Below are 16,173 nucleotides of genomic sequence, written 5' to 3'. Positions count from 1 at the left end.
GTCCTGTTCCTCCTACAATGTTTGCCTTATGGTTTGGACATCCAAAGCCTAGAAATAACTGGTGCTGGTATTAAACGTCGACATTAATCCTCTCTATGCCATGCATTAGCAAATTAAGTAACAAGGATTACAATCCAAACGAGATACTTCTTCAGTAGGACTCCCAATGTCAGGACCATTTCAAAAGCTTTATATTACTGTAAACACAATTGGAACCAAATCATTGGAACATTTTCTAAGAACAAAAAAAAATGAGAGTACCGAAAAACCAGGACAAAGGGTAACACCAGCAAACTGAAAGCTACATATAAGAAAACAATCTAGGCAGCAAACAGACAGCATCAAATGCGTTTCCTATATGCGGTTGCCTCCACATCATTGATGTGAGAGATGAGAAAATCAGGGAACCGGGGAAAAATAATCAAAAGAAGAAAAGGAGAAATCATTCCTTCCTAAAGAATCAAAATATACGTAACAGGGAGGACAAGATAGACACATAAATTTACAGGACAGTGTTAATATGAAGGGCTTTGAGCAACGAAGTAGCCATTTGTTTCACCAACACTTGGCCTCCAGAACGCTGCCCATCTCTGCGTTCTTCAATTAGATTCTGAAGCTTCTGCGGTAAATCATTCTCCACGATTAATTGCTTTGGTCGTGGGTGGTGCTCATAAACAGCCTGCAAAAGCAAAAATTACAGTGACCTAACTATTCACAATAAACATCCTCTTAAAGCGTCACTGAGCAATAAGTTATGAACCATGACTGCACTTAAGTGAACATCTATGAAAAATGCTACCCAGTGAATTGCTCTGCACTCTCCACTGTTAGTCTCTTTCAAGTAAGTGCTTACACATATCCTCGCATCATTAATGAAATATAATTAAAATTAGGTTTTAAGTATGTAATTTTTTTACAGAGCATGATATTCATGTCTTAAAAAGTTAAAACGCCAATCAACATTTCTTAATTTTAATTTCTCCCTACATTTAGAAAAGAGTTAAATTACAATTTTGATACATAAACTTTAGGAAAATGTTCAAATTGGTACCGAAAGAAATTAAATGTACAATTTGTACCTTAAACCTTCAATTATGTACTAATCTCATTAACCATATCAGCTTATATGCAGCGCATGACAAATATTATTAAGTTAATGTGTTCACCGCACATAATATCAATGTTTTTTTCTCAAAATAAATTAAAAATACATATTCTTTTACCTAAATCATAAAATTGTCTAGAATCAATCAATTACTTTTGGTCATGTGACATCCACATGAAGGTTTTTGCAAAATATTTAACACTTTTATTTAATAAATAACATGCATATAATAAAATTATAATTGTTAGATACCATATAGGTGAGTTAACAATATTAGAATTTAGATTAAAATGATACATTATTCGAATGTTTAGGGTGCAAATTTCCTAAATTTCCCCAAAGACATGGCATACTAACAGTAGAACTAACATGCATGGCGTACATTTCCCACCAAACATTTCTCCAACTTAAATGACCAACATAGGAAAACATGTTTTTTTTATTTACTTAAAAAGAACAATCTTAACAGACCTAGCAAAACAAGTTTACATTGAAGGATCTGGAATCAGTCAAACGATTTGTAAACAAAATAAAAAGCACACCGATTCTGACAAGGGAAAGAGTCGCACTGACCTTAATTAATTTAAGTAGATTAAGACGAGCAATAGCATCCTGATGATCCAACCTTGAGATTAGCAGTGGCGTCAAACCAGTAACAGCTAATGTTGTGTTTATTTGGGATGATTTCCTGCATTCCAATATATACATAGGGTCAATGTAGGAAATCCTAAATCAGGAACCAAATTTTCCATATATGCCAGTCTCTTTAAATGTCTAGAGGAAGAAAAGAGAGGGTGGAAACTTCTTTAAAAATTAAACATAAACAACTGCAGAGTCCACTGTGAAAGTATAAAACCAATTTAAACAGTGAAATGGTAAGAATGTTTCCTTTTAGGTCCTTAAACTGCCATCTTATCTAAAAACTAAGAAATAACCAAAGGAGGGGTGTAGTATCTCCTACGTGATAATTTTCAAGAATGGCTCCAATATGTGGACAAAATGTTGCTCTGGACAACATTGGAAAAACTTCACCAATCTCTGAACTGCTTCCTTCTTCAGCAAAGCTTGTTCCACCTTGCGATTGTCATTGTCATGAGCCAAGCAAACAGCAATTGAATCTAATGCCGTCACAGACCATAGCTCATCATCAAGCAAACTCAAGTACACATCTAATCCACCATGGGCCCTCAACTGTTCCCTTGAATTACGTGATGCATGAGCCATGTCACATAGTAGCGGCAATGCATGTGGTCTTAAGGGAGAATCTGACACGATAAAATTCATCAAGTGTGGAATAATTCCATTTTCTGCTGCTTGTTCCTGTCTCCTCTTATTTATCTTGCACAAGTTGAACAGTGCATTGAGGACCTTCCGAAAATAAAATATGATGAAAATAGATCAGAATAATGTCACTGTAACTTGGGCAAAGAGCAAGAATCCAACCCAACTTAATAAGAATCATAATTGGATAAAAGAACCATAGACAAATTTTGGTTTGTGATTTATAGCTGCAGTATACACTTTGCCAATTAACGAGTAGAGATGAAGGAAAGGAGAATAAATAATATAGTTATTAGGCTAATCAAAAGCAAAATGATAAAGCTTGTATGGCATATATCATACACTACCCTCAAGGCTCAATACTCAGCTCCCTAATGCTAATTTACAGCATTTTACCCCCACATAATTGAAGGAAAATTTTGGTCTTCCAAAAAATATAAAATGTAAGAAAGCAAGAAAAAATAACAAAATTAATAAGAAAAATGGTAAAAATGTGGATGTTTGGGTTGGAAAAAGGTGGCCGGGGGAGAAAAACCCATGTCTCATGAGAGGAAAAAGGAACAGAATTTGCAAAGCAACAAGAAACTAGAACTGCAAAAGCAGAGAGCAGTTGTTCAATTATTTAGTAAATCAACTTTACTTTGCTTGTAGTTATGAATCCTAAAGATTATCTATGGTACAAAGATAAGCTATCACCTGAGTTGAAAACAACTTTTCAAACATCAGGTAGGTGCATCATATTATCTAAAGAATTCAGTCAACATTAGAACTAAATCCAGGCGATAACTATCCAAAACATAGAGGGAAGTAATATTGACAAAATTATCAAGTTGGCAGGAGTTAGATTAAAACCAGGTGCACATCAATATAAAACAAATGTTAAGTCTCAGATAGTCACAGTTGATAACTTAAGCAGGTGACGACATATCACATTTGCTAGCAAATGCATCATTAGGCGAAATGATCAAGTATAATAAGGCAAACCTCATGATGTATTTGGGATACAAGAGGCCCATCTTTGAGTTCTAGATTTGGGATCAAATACTTAATTGCATCTGCACGTTGAAGATTCTCTAAGCAGTTTGGGTCGGTAGACAAATGATTAATACACTTCAGTATCTAAGAAAAAGATAATGAGCAATGAGTACAAACCATACAGGATGACTAAACAATCTGAAACATAAAATTAAAAGCCAAAATATTTTAGGTACCTTTAAAAGAATAGGTGGCTCTATGCGATTAAACATCTGGAAAAGACGGTTAAGCAAGCTTTGGCTACACATGTAGGACTTAACAGTTGTATCTGCTTGAGCAAACTCAAGAAGTAGGTCTGCTACCTTTTCCAGGTACTCCCTGGCAACATCCGCGTTCATTGTTGATACCATGTTGGAAAGTAACCCCGATGATGCCGCGCTTCCTGGTCTAGCATTTAAAACACCTGAGCCAGATAATACACCTGATGCTGTCTGAGAAGCTATACCAGATGTGGATGCTGCTCCTTCATTAAATGCCAGTTGCCCGACTTTCTTATTCACTGTTTTATGTGGAATTCTAGGTGTAGATTCAACAATTCCATTTTCTCTTCCACGGCCAGAGACCTCTGAAACCATAACGAAACTCCCAGCCTTGAATAAAAGTCTACTAATTCAGTCCTAATTAATAAGAAGCTCAGTGGAAATGCCATAAGTCTCATCTAAAGATAGCGTAAATTTAAACTTTTTATGTTAACTTAGGAAGTTCCAGCATACTGAGAAAAAAAATAAAAGAGGAAGTTCCAGCATAGTATCCTTCAAGGATTCATCACTTCCTAAGGATAATGTGATTATGGGAAGATAAGGTCAACCATTTACATATTTTAATATCTGCATAAAGCAATAAGCAGTAGCTCAATCAATCATTAGTGTATACCTGCAAATTCAGCCATCAAGAAATCTAGTTCACCATTGGTTTTCCTGTCATTAGCATGTAGCAGAGGCAGTATGCTTTCATGTCTCTCAAATCCTGACAGGTGGCGTACATACTCCAATTGACCAGAGAAATGTCTAGAAGGAGGTTCTTTCTCCAATAAGCTAAGCAGTGGGCGAACTTGCTCTGCCTGGGTAGTTATTGAAGTGGGAAATCCATTTGACATACCTTCTATCGATTTGGGAGGTCTGTCTGTAGATGTCCTGCTCACAGAGTTACTTATTTTCTGCTGTATGAGGTCAATCTCTGCTCTAGCATGATCAAGTTTCCATCGATCCAAGTTTTCTCGCTCTTTGGAAAAGGTTGAAGATTCCTTGGTGGCTATGTTTGTAACTTTTTCTAGGGATGTCAAATCTGCCAATTTAGTACCGACTGATACATCCAATGCTCCATTGCTAGATTGAGGTCTGTCACTGTCAACAGCAAGATAACGTGAATCTGGCAGATTGGTATCTGACCTCTGAGAATGTGAAGTTGAAGCTCGTGAAGGTTCTTGTGCTACAGTTGGAAAGGAATGTTCAGTAATTCCATGCCTAACTTTATGAACATCAGATTGATCAGTTAGAGAGAGTGGAGTCTCATTCTGAGCAAACAGAGGATGATTGGAATCTAATGGACCAGAACGTTGCCGTTGAGCTGAACCATCTACTGAAAATCCACCCACAACAGATATGGTTGCAAGTCGAGTTGCCTCATTTAAACTATACAGAGTATTAATAAGCCTCAGCAATATCCCATTCTTAGCAGCTATTCGACAGAAATCATTCCTTGGGGTTGATCGCTGAAGCTTGAAGACCTGCCACATGCCATCAATTGCTAGATGAACCATTTCCCTGTGTAAGAAGAGGCTAATAAGCATTTTTCAAGTATAGAAAGGAAAATACACTGGAGCATTTAAAACATAATATTCCAAAAATAAAAAGGGGTAGAAGAATCAAAAAGGGGATAGTGCATCAATGAAGTTGACAATAATAATTCAGATGACTTGGTTTTACAGCTTTCCAAAGTAGTAGACTGTCATCCGTCTAGCATTAAAATGTATATCAACTATAATAGCATCCCAAACACACAAACCTGTACTTGGCATAATCAGCCTCTAAAAAGCCAACTAAAACAGGGATTCCACAGCAAGCTATGAACATCTGCAAAGTCAAGGAGCTAAAAAGAAGGAACCAACATGGTCAGTACAATCCTTTTCCATCAATTAAAAGTGATATTAAGCAATTTAAATAATAAGAGCAGATAACTCAACACCTTGACTGACAAAGCTGCTGCAAGAAACAAGCTGCTTCCATCCGAATTTCTCGAGGACGATCGGGCCCCGCAAAACTCATAACCAAAGGAATCTATAATATATCTTGAAGTGAATAAAACAGCTTAAATACTACAATATAACCAGTCTCCCTCCCATTTCTCATTTCTGTGGAAAAGATCAATCCAAGAAGTGCCACACAAACACACAGACAGAATCATACGTACAAATGAGAACTTTTATTCAAATGAATTAAAACAACCAAAGGTTAATCTAAGGGTCCTAAAAACCATGGCTATGCCTCATTAAGAGATCCCTTGGGTTTGACTTCTCAACCAACTCCTAAGGACTCATGGTAATAGCTCATTGGTGTGGAACAAGGAGGCTGCACATGCTTGGCAATTGGTAAGGTTATGAGAATGCCAGGACACTTTGTTATCCATGAATGGGAAAAACAAAATAAAACAGAACTCCTTGATAGGTCCCACAACCTGTTAAGTGATTATGCAATAACTGCAGACCTTGCCCACAGTTCTACATGTGAATGAATAAAACTAAATGACCATAGCACTTACCAAGCCCACAAGACAAGCATTCTTCTGGAAATCAGTGTTATCTTTTACAATCTGATTAATAAGTTGAAGCACAGAACATATAACCTGCAATTGCAGTAAATATTAACATCGTCAGTTGGTCTTCACCTATCTAGTAACCAAGTTGGAAACAATCAAAGAGAATTTTACCCCTTTTCCATCTAGGAAGAGGGGGGAGGGGAAGAAAAAAAAGAGCCTCATAATTGACATACACGAGTTCTTGGGACATCAAGCAAATCCATTAGAGGCAGCAAACCATGCTGGGTAACAAAAACAATTTTTTGTTCAGGACGCTGGTGGAAGATTGCTACGAGTTTCTGGCTGGCAGTTACAATTGCATCCTCTGACTCCTCTGGTCTTAGTGAGCCAACTAATCTGCTAAACTCAACAGCCTATATTGCAAAAACAAAATAAGCTTTTAAATCTCAGCTGCAGAAACAACAAAACATGAGGAAGATTCAAAATTAATAATTCAATAGAAAGACATTTAAAACATACAGATGGAGAGGATCAGAAAGCATTCGTAAGAAATACAAATTCATTATTTTAGTTACTTATATGACCATGTCTTTGTCCTTACAATATTGTAAATATATGTGCATAAATTTTAAGGGAAAAAACTCCTAATACAATCTCCTTAGTATTCACACAGTCTAGGAGTATCTGCAATGGGCAATTTATAATAGGATTGATGAGATGCAAAAGCAACCTGATGAAGACTCACATTACTTGAGATGCCTGCCCTCCATGAGACAGGCAATTAATCAAAATTAAATAGCAAAGAAGAAAAAGAGAAGAACCAAAGATCTACAAAAGGAGGCAGCAAATAGTTTATAATTTTCAAAACAACGATCTTAAATTTTGAATTGATTAGCACAAAAAAGGATTTACTAGATTGAAACTTAATAGCAAGAGACATGGGTGACAACCATTTAAAATGGATGACTAAAGCAACCAGAAGAAAATTTAAGACTCAAACAACTAAACCATCGCTTAAGAATAAAATGAAGTAAAAAATTAATACTTAGTACTTTGGAGATGGAATATGAAGATAAGTTCAGAGGCATAAACTTGGACACATGCATAGGTTAAAAATCATAATAGCAATCTACAAGGTTGAACTTAAATCCTGTTTCTGTTAGAAATTTTGAAACTTCAGCTATCAATAAAGATAAAATTGCAAAAATTCTAACAAGTAGCTGCACATGCTTAGAGGTATAAAAGTTACTTTAAACCAATTAGAATCAGGTTGCCAAACTATTCTAAGCATCCAAAACAGCAATAGGTAAGAAAACCTCAATATATTTAAAGGTAGAGTGCATTGCACAACCAAAAGAGAAGTTATAAAAGAGGTTCCATTAGAGATGAAAGAAATAAAGGCCACTCTTAGAAAGAAGTGATAGGAACCTGTAGGGGAAATAGGTTCTCGGCGGGTAACTTTTCATCAAAAACCTGGCCACAGGGATACCATAAACAAGAGAAACCACCATTAGGTTCATGTCTGATAGCAGAACATAAACATGGTACTCCAAACATACCAAACCAAATAGATAATTTTAACATACCAAACCATCAATGTCAATTACGTCATCCTTCAAAACACCCATCATTAAGCGAAGCAGGTTACCACCTCCATTTGACTGCCCCATTTCCTCTTCCATTTGTTTTTTAGCAATTGTATCCCTTAATTTCTTAGCTAGGTCATTTTTTCCAGTATCAGGCAGAGTAGCCTGGTTCACATTTGATGTAGATGCAGATGTTGAAGCTTCAGCTGCTCTTTCCTCCAGGTTTCTATCCAACGGATGAAACAAGTCATCCAAGGAAGCATCTCCAGGAGGGTCACTAAATCTACTTAGCTCATTCCCAGTTGAGGTCACTGAAGCTTTTACAGCCTTCAAAAGTGGGATTCAAATTGTAAGACTCCACTTTTACTTTGTCAGGAAACCAAAAAGGAAGGCGAGAAAGATGAATGGTAAAATGATGACAAGCTGTGTACACAGAACAGATACAGCATTTACAAAAGAAAATCATAGACAATTACTATCTCAATCCAGAATTTGAGGACCAGAGCACAAAAATGAAAGACTAGAGCACAAAACAATACCCAATATTATATCCATTATTGTTAATTCAATCTGGTCTACAAAATGAAAACAGGCAAAGATAATGAATGGATCTACCGATTAGTTCCCTGAACTTCTTTAAAATCTAAAAGAACAGCTTATTTGTTCTTTAACCAAACCACACAAGGGAAGAAGAGATTTCACCGAGATAACTGGTTCATGATGTCACAGAAACCAAGATTAGTTCTAGAACCAATGCAAGTACACAAGCACACACCTAAGCATCCACATGGAAACATGCACAGAAATGTCAAAGAAATGCATCAGACAGAAATTTTGAAAGTAAATAAATCTAAACCTTATTAATCTAACAAATTAACTTCTCAGAAACTGCCACCATTTCAGAAGCATTACCTTATGCAGACTGGCATCCTGAGTTATAGGTCCAAAGCCAAATGATTTATTCTCAGTATCAATTGAACTTCCTTTGCCTCCATGTCTTTTTTCCAAATGTTTCCTTCTTGATTCAGGAGATCCAACATCACCATTCAACATAACTTCATCTTGATGAGACATCTCATGAAGCTGAGCAGAACCAAGGTCATCCACTCCATTCTTTACAGGTAGTCTACCCAAACTACTATGTAATGATGATTTCTCATGAATGGCTAAGGTTGGAACTTGATCTGACGGTAGATCATCGTCTAAATTATTTATTCTTTCTTCAAGAAGATTATTATCTGCAGAATGATCATGATCATGATCATACTTGCTTCGATCAGTGACCTCTGCTGATAATAGCTCTTTCCTGGAGCTCTGACAATCAAAAGATTACAAGTAATTAATGTGACAAATCAGCATCCTCTATCATCAATTGTTTGGAAAAACTAATCATTAGTCTTCAAACAACTTAAAATATTTTCAATCTATTTCTTTAATAAATTATTTATCTCTTGTAGCTTCCAACTTTAGCTAAGGCTTCCTATCAAAAAAGGTTCAGGTTGAAATAGCTCTCACCATTTCAGATGCCTCCACTTTCTCCAAAGGAAGGCTCTCTCCAGCACTCTGATTATCTCCAATAGAGCTTTCTGCATCTGCTGCAACATCTTCCGAAATGTTTCTGCCAAAGGAATAGGAAAGTAATCGGAGCATAAGTCATCATGAGATAACGGAGTAAATAGAACACAAATAAAATGTTCAAATAACATTTATTTGTCAATCCTGCAAAACAGTAAAACAATTTTGCTGCTGCCAGCTGAAATACAGAAGTGACCACTACCTCAGTAAATGAAAAGATAGGGAGAAATGTTTCAAATAATTAGATAAATATGAATAAGAGTTAAACTCCAGAACTTTCATCTATATTTTTAATAAAGTGACTAACATTTGGAAAATATTTTACAAAATGCTTAAAATCTGGAGAGAAAAAGACCAAATATTAATGATAAACCAGAACAAAGGAATTTATCCTAAGAGTGTAATATAATGGGAAAGCAACTTCTAGTACGGGTACTAAATTTACAACAGAAACATTCATAAGCAGATATATGTCCTCATAATTTAGGATTAAAACTAGAGAACCCATTAAGTGATATCAACATTACCAAGCTAGAAAAGGCTAAAAACTAAAACTATGTTCCAACTTCCAACATGCAAAATTTTAGTCTCACATTCTGGCTTTCACAACAAAATATGGCAATCTAAACAAATTATCTCAGACAGCAGTACGGAAGTAAAACAAGATGTATGGCTGAAATCTATAGGTACAATATATATTGAATCCGTCAACCAACATACTGTTTGCAAGATTAAAGCAGCAGATATCTTGCAAAACAAAAATCCTAAGAAAACAAACAGTTGTTAAAGTAACTTAGACTAAAATCAATCAAAACTCTGATTATTTACCAGATTAGTGATTGCAGGTGTCTAGGTCATAAGTGGGACCACATAGCATAATTTCAGGAATGATACCAAAACTCCAATAAGACAACTACCAAACACATTAAACACAACATATTGTACTATATATACCTAATGGTTCCACTGTGCCGCAGAGAAGACTGCAAAGCACGTCTGCTATTTCGTATCCAAGGATGAGAAAGCAGTGTTTTTGCATCAGGCCTCTGTCTGGCATCCTGAAAATTCAATGATGCTTCATCTAACAATGTAACAAATTATCAATGACTTAAAAGGGATCAAGTGAAGATTAATGACGGTTTGATACCAATGCTTGAACTTAGCAACCACCATCACATTGGTGGACAACTGACTGAACTCTCGTAGTTATCATATAAACTAAGGACCAAGATTGAAGGACATATATTCTTTTGGCCCCACGGCCATCAATTATTCTATGAAATTTATCATGATATTCTATATTCCTTGCATTCTGTTGATTTCATTTCAATCTTGAGGGTGGCCTCCACCTAAGAGTTTTATGGCTATAAGTATGTTTGCTTATTCTAGAACTTCGAGCAAGTTACCTTTTTTCCTTCTTTTTGTTTATTAGAAAATGCAACCAAAAAAAAGAAAAGAGAGATTGAACAAAAGAATCATAAGAATCACTGTTAAGGAGAGCATAGATGAGTATCTAGTTACTTTTTGGTCTTCATATATTCCAAATTTATAAGATCAACATAAGTCTCATTCCAATTAATACAAATTTTTCCTTACTAATAACTAGACTATTCTGTCCACTCAAACCAAGCAATAGCATGACTTGTGATAATAAACTTTTGATAAGATCAAAACATAATTAAAATCCAAAATTGGGACTTCATTTATCTTCTACCTTACCTTCTTAAAGCACTGGCGCAGAAAGTCAGTAATGTCTGGAGATAGGCTATCAGGTATTGGTGGATGCTCATCCTGAGGGTAAGAAGATAAGCAATTTAAGAGATGACAAGAAAAAAGAACTTGTTAAAGCATTCTTCAGCAGTAAAAGTAATATGAGAATATGGAACGATTTAATCAATAAGGTAGGTACATAAAGGATAGACAGAAACACAGAAACTCAGGCAGAAAGAATTTACTCTTATAATTACAAACTGACTAAAAAACTTGTGGAAAATATAGAAGTCGGAAAAACCTGCACAATCCGAAAGAGAGCTGGCATAGGCTGCAGATCATAGTACGGAGGCACACATGTAAGCAGTTCGATCACAGTACAGCCAACACTCCAAATATCAGAAGCAGCACAAACTCCTGACATTTCAATCACCTGAAATATAATTTAACCTCCAATGTAAGGCATCCGATATATACCTCAAATACCGTGGATGAAAACTTGGAGAAACAAGTTTGACAATTAATCAATTGGAACCAAAGAAGTACCTCTGGGGCCATCCAATATGGTGTTCCAACAACTGAGTGTGTGTTAACATCAGCCTCAGTTAGTTTGGTTGCAACACCAAAATCAGCAAGTTTCACAAGACCCTGAAATGAGAAATTAAGTTGAGGATAAGTCGGGAAGAAACCAAGAGAACCCATACACCCAAAAAGACAACCATCAAACTTAACTAGGACTTGAAATCATGAAGAAAAAACAGCATGGTGACTACTACGAATCCATACAAACAAACAAGGACACTGAGCTTTGAGGCAATAAAATATGGCCACAAATTCAGCAGCCGACAGGTGCTCTGCTCTAGGAAATTAAGCACTTCAACTTCATTTATCTTAGCAGATTTCTCACCACATAATTTGCCAAAGTACAAGGAAACATATGAATTAAGTGAACCAAATTCCACTAGTCTCTAATGGCCCCATATGTAAGGAGGTCAATGGTACTGTTCTCTTCCATATCTCTGCTGCCATGATCAAATTTATAGAAAGGGAATCACTAAAAATAACTGACTCTGAAATAGTAATAAAACTCTAAAGATAAGAGAAAAGAGAAGTAGTTGTTAGGCTACCTCTTTAGTTGTCAAAATATTTGCACCCTTAATATCACGATGGATAACACCCTGTTCATGTAGATAAACCAAGCCTTCTAAAACCTGTTTTAACTAGTAATTAGCAAATCCAAAAGATACTTGAATAGGGAAATGAAACAATAAATTGCAGATATACAAACAAACCTGAGCAATATAAACAGCCACCAATGATTCTGGAAAAGGCCCAAATTTATTTGGCTTGATGATGTTTGCAAGCGAACCATTCTCCACATACCTGTAAAAACGTAAAGCAATAACTACAAGTTTCTAACAGCTCAGAGAACACTGCAATCACAATATAAGATTTGTTACTCAAGAACTATATGCAGATGAGTCTTTGTCTTCAATGATCCAAGATACTTCACAATGTTTTTATGGTTCAAATTCTGCAAAGAAGCTCAAATGTTAATTAGCATCAATAAGATACTGACAACACAACTTCTTACCATCAGAAATCCAACCAGAAGTAGACAACAACTACCATGAAGATGACCAGTAAACAACAAATAATGGAAAAGAGAAAATTAAAAGGGACTGATACTTGCAACACGGCCAACTGGCAGTAAGACATCTTAGGTGCCCATATGGAGAACTCGTGCGTCAGATACGCAAGGCAGAATTTTGATGCAGCATTATAACAAGGGAAAAGTTCAAAAAGCACCAAAATAGACAAAAAAAAAAATGTTAAAGGAGGTAGTTACCTTCAATAAATCAATCTCTTGCTGCAATGTTAACCCATTCCACCAACCAAGTGTATCCAAAAGAAAAAGGCAACTTGTCAGCCAAGTTAACACAACAGAAACTGGAAATAATAAATGCATGGTTCGAAGATAGCATTCCTATGGACCAAATAGAAATATATAAATATTTATTTCCATTTCACATGTGTATCACCTAATTCTTCTAAAATGTTAGACATGTATATATATTAAATACACCATAATTAAGGGCTAGAATGATAAATGACCTACGAATAAAAAGCAGCAGGTTTCACAGGAACAAGGCAATTTTATTGACACCCAGAATACATTTAAATATTCTCTAAAAACAATCTATAAGTGTTGAAAAGATGTTCAAGACTAAAATCGAGTCACCTTATTGATTGCACACTATGGTTGTCTATAATAAAATGCAACAGGCATCACATAAGCAGGTCATTGAAAGTGGTTAAGACAAATAAACTTAAATATTGCAAGTCTTTAGTAGCTCTGATAGAAAACATATTGCTTATTGATAAATTAAACTGCTGAATCTTTTATCATAAGAAAAGAAGTTAGATAGCTACCATCAAATAAGGTTAACAAAAAATATTAATAAAACCTACGAAACATGTCAATCGACAAAAAAACATCATATTCAAACAATCTTTCATCCATCATAATGTCCTGAAAAAATGGTATGATCTAAAACAAAAATCAAGAGTTGTGAAAAGTTATTGAAGCTGACTGTAATTTAACTATATGGAACAAAACCATTAATGTACCGGCCAACATGGCTCAACCCTATCTAGCAGGCCATGGCCATCCTAGTGAAACCCTAAATCGATTTAAGTATGTGAAAATTTAGAAACTCTAGAGAAAAAAAAAAGGAATATAAAATCGAACCATTATAATATTGAGATCCTCCTGTGCTATATTCTCCAAAGATACTTGTTTAATTGCAACAAAGTCTCCATTCTCCAAATCTAAACCTTTATAAACACGTCCATATGCACCTTTTCCGATTTCATCTCCAAGCATCTTTACAAAAAAAGAGAAGACAATATATAAATTTCAATATATCTGTAAGAACCTTGACATTCAATTGTCAAAGAGAGTTTAAAAACAAAAAAAAAAAAAAAAAATGGAAAAAGGCAAAGGCAAATTGAAAGTGTGTAATTCTTTCCTTTATCCTGTTTTTCCTTCCAATTTACATCAACTCACTGCAACGTAATTTGCATCTACTAATCAAAGCAGAATTTAAAAAAATATATATAACTTCTGCTTTTTTCTGCAAAATAAGAATTGAGAGCAACATTTGACGAACAAAACCTTCACATTTTCTTTTTTTTTTTTGTTTCCATTTAATTCCTTTAATTCCCTCAATTTTATAACCCACCAAACCGTTATTAAGAGAAGAAGAAAGAGATGAAAATGAATAGGAAGTGAAGAAAGTAGAAATTCCTGGAAAAATAGATCGAATGACGGAAATTGACTTACGTATTTATTGTCGAGAGTTTTGGATTTGTGGAAAGCGGAAGAAGCTGCTTGGCGAGACATTGCTCAGAGTGTGTATTGTTCGTCTTCTTCCTCCTCTTTGTTTTTCTTTTTTCCGGAAATGAGGAACAAAAGCAGTCGATGGGTCTTTAAAAGAAACCCTAGAAGAAGAAATGCTCCATCTTTTGACGACAAATTTTAGGTTTTAGAATCGCGGGAATCCAGCGACAAGGCCAGAGCTCCTGCGAGAGGCAAAAGGAAAAAAAGAAGAAAGGAAAAGGAAAGGAAACGGATGAAAGCGAAAGGATGACCAATTGGGCGACTTCTAATACTGTTGATGTGGGTGTGGCATTGAAGGTGGAATAATATTTGTAGTACATCATTATGGAGTATTATTTTTCTTACGGTATTAAATTGAATGATTATTAAAATTTATTGATAAGTTAAGGGAATAAGAATAACCGAGAAATTTAAAGAAAAAATTACCCAACCCGGCTGTCATTTTCTTGCTCCGATGTGCATTCTCAACGTGTATTAAAGTCAGAACCGGAATATTTGCTTGGTCTCATTCTCCGGATGAAAAATGAGTAAACTACCTTTAAACAAATAATAATAACTTAGATTATTATGGGACACAGTCACCCACATGTGGGTGGAAAAAATTATAATAATTTTTAAAAAATTAATTAACAATATTTAAAACTTTATTCTCATAAATTTACTATAATTTGTATTATAAATTAATTTGTCCACATAAGATTACAAACATTCGAAAGCATGCAAAATTTAAATTTTTAAAAATGATGTTTCAATTTGTGATAATATATCATTACAAATTGTTATTAAATTAGTTATAAAATTAATTATTACAAGTATACATTTATTTATAAAATATATTTTTTTATAATTCAAAAAATAAATTCTCAAGATTGAAGAGGATATATGGGCTTTGAAATCCAAAGTAAGTTAGGTCACTGATGGTGATAAAAACACAAGATTCTTTCATGCATCAACCATCACCAGAAAAAAGATTCAATCGAATTGTGGGTCTTGAGGATCAAGAAGGCAAAAGGCAATTGGAATACTGAGCCCAGTAGCATGAGACAAATAGTGCAAAAATATTTTTGTGACTTTTATACGACATCGCAAATAAAAAGGCGTTGGTGGTATGAGAATGGGCCAAGATAAATCATTCAACTCTCACAATAGGACAAGGAGGAACTCTTCAAACCAATTTCAAAACTTGAAATCCAAAAAATGGTATGGTTTTTTAAAGCTTTTAAAGCCCCTAGGCCAGAAGGACTACATCCTTAATTTTTTCAACGATGTTGGAATATTGTGAAAGAAAAGGTCTGTGAGACAATCAAAGGCATTTTTAAAGTTAGGTCGATGCTTGAATCTTTTAATGATACACGTATATCTTTAATTCCTAAAATAACTAACTCATCACGCATTGACCAATTCAAGCCTATTAATCTGTGTAATATCACTTATAAAATTGTTACAAAAATTGTTGTCCAGAGGCTCAGGCCATTTTTTAATAAAATCATATCTCTTTTCTAAACTAGCTTTGTACCAAAAAGAAAATATTATGATAACTGTATTATTGTCCAAGAAATTATTCAAGCTTTTGAAAAATGTAAAAAAAAAGGACAAATGGTGGTCAAATTGGATCTAAAAAAAGCTTATGATAGACTTGAGTGGAGTTTCATTAGAAAAGGTTTTGTTTTTTTTCAACATACCTACATCCCTTATTAACCTCATGAGTTGCATCTCATCACTTT

The 16,173-nt window shown here is 34.9% G+C and overlaps 1 protein-coding gene across 5 annotated transcripts; it reads right to left on the bottom strand.

Moving 5' to 3' along the window:
- Window positions 1-167: 167 nt before the first annotated feature.
- On the bottom strand, window positions 168-14,730 carry LOC111309230 (MAP3K epsilon protein kinase 1-like). Of its 5 annotated transcripts, XM_022908217.2 has the most exons (24): window positions 14,393-14,730; window positions 13,799-13,933; window positions 12,896-12,916; window positions 12,507-12,580; window positions 12,339-12,429; window positions 12,174-12,257; window positions 11,593-11,694; window positions 11,348-11,479; window positions 11,056-11,127; window positions 10,291-10,394; window positions 9,277-9,379; window positions 8,674-9,075; window positions 7,762-8,088; window positions 7,604-7,648; window positions 6,409-6,588; window positions 6,179-6,262; window positions 5,606-5,697; window positions 5,426-5,509; window positions 4,295-5,184; window positions 3,598-3,986; window positions 3,371-3,505; window positions 2,067-2,473; window positions 1,679-1,793; window positions 168-679 (listed from the first exon to the last, which is right to left on the bottom strand). In XM_022908217.2, exons 1-24 carry the CDS (start codon window positions 14,450-14,452, stop codon window positions 503-505), a joined length of 4,305 nt encoding a protein of 1,434 aa, XP_022763952.2. In that variant the 5' UTR covers window positions 14,453-14,730; the 3' UTR covers window positions 168-502. The 5 variants fall into 5 exon arrangements, with proteins under 5 accessions (XP_022763952.2, XP_089605769.1, XP_022763955.2 ...); XM_089749643.1 differs by lacking the exon at window positions 10,291-10,394; XM_022908220.2 differs by lacking the exons at window positions 7,604-7,648; window positions 7,762-8,088.
- Between the last annotated feature and the right edge of the window lie 1,443 nt (window positions 14,731-16,173).

Source organism: Durio zibethinus, chromosome 2 (assembly GCF_047325235.1).
Source record: "Durio zibethinus cultivar Kanyao isolate XHJ-2024 chromosome 2, ASM4732523v1, whole genome shotgun sequence".
Taxonomy (NCBI): domain Eukaryota; kingdom Viridiplantae; phylum Streptophyta; class Magnoliopsida; order Malvales; family Malvaceae; genus Durio; species Durio zibethinus.
Note: the sequence above shows the minus strand (reverse complement) of the source record. Positions and strands in the feature narration are given on the sequence as shown.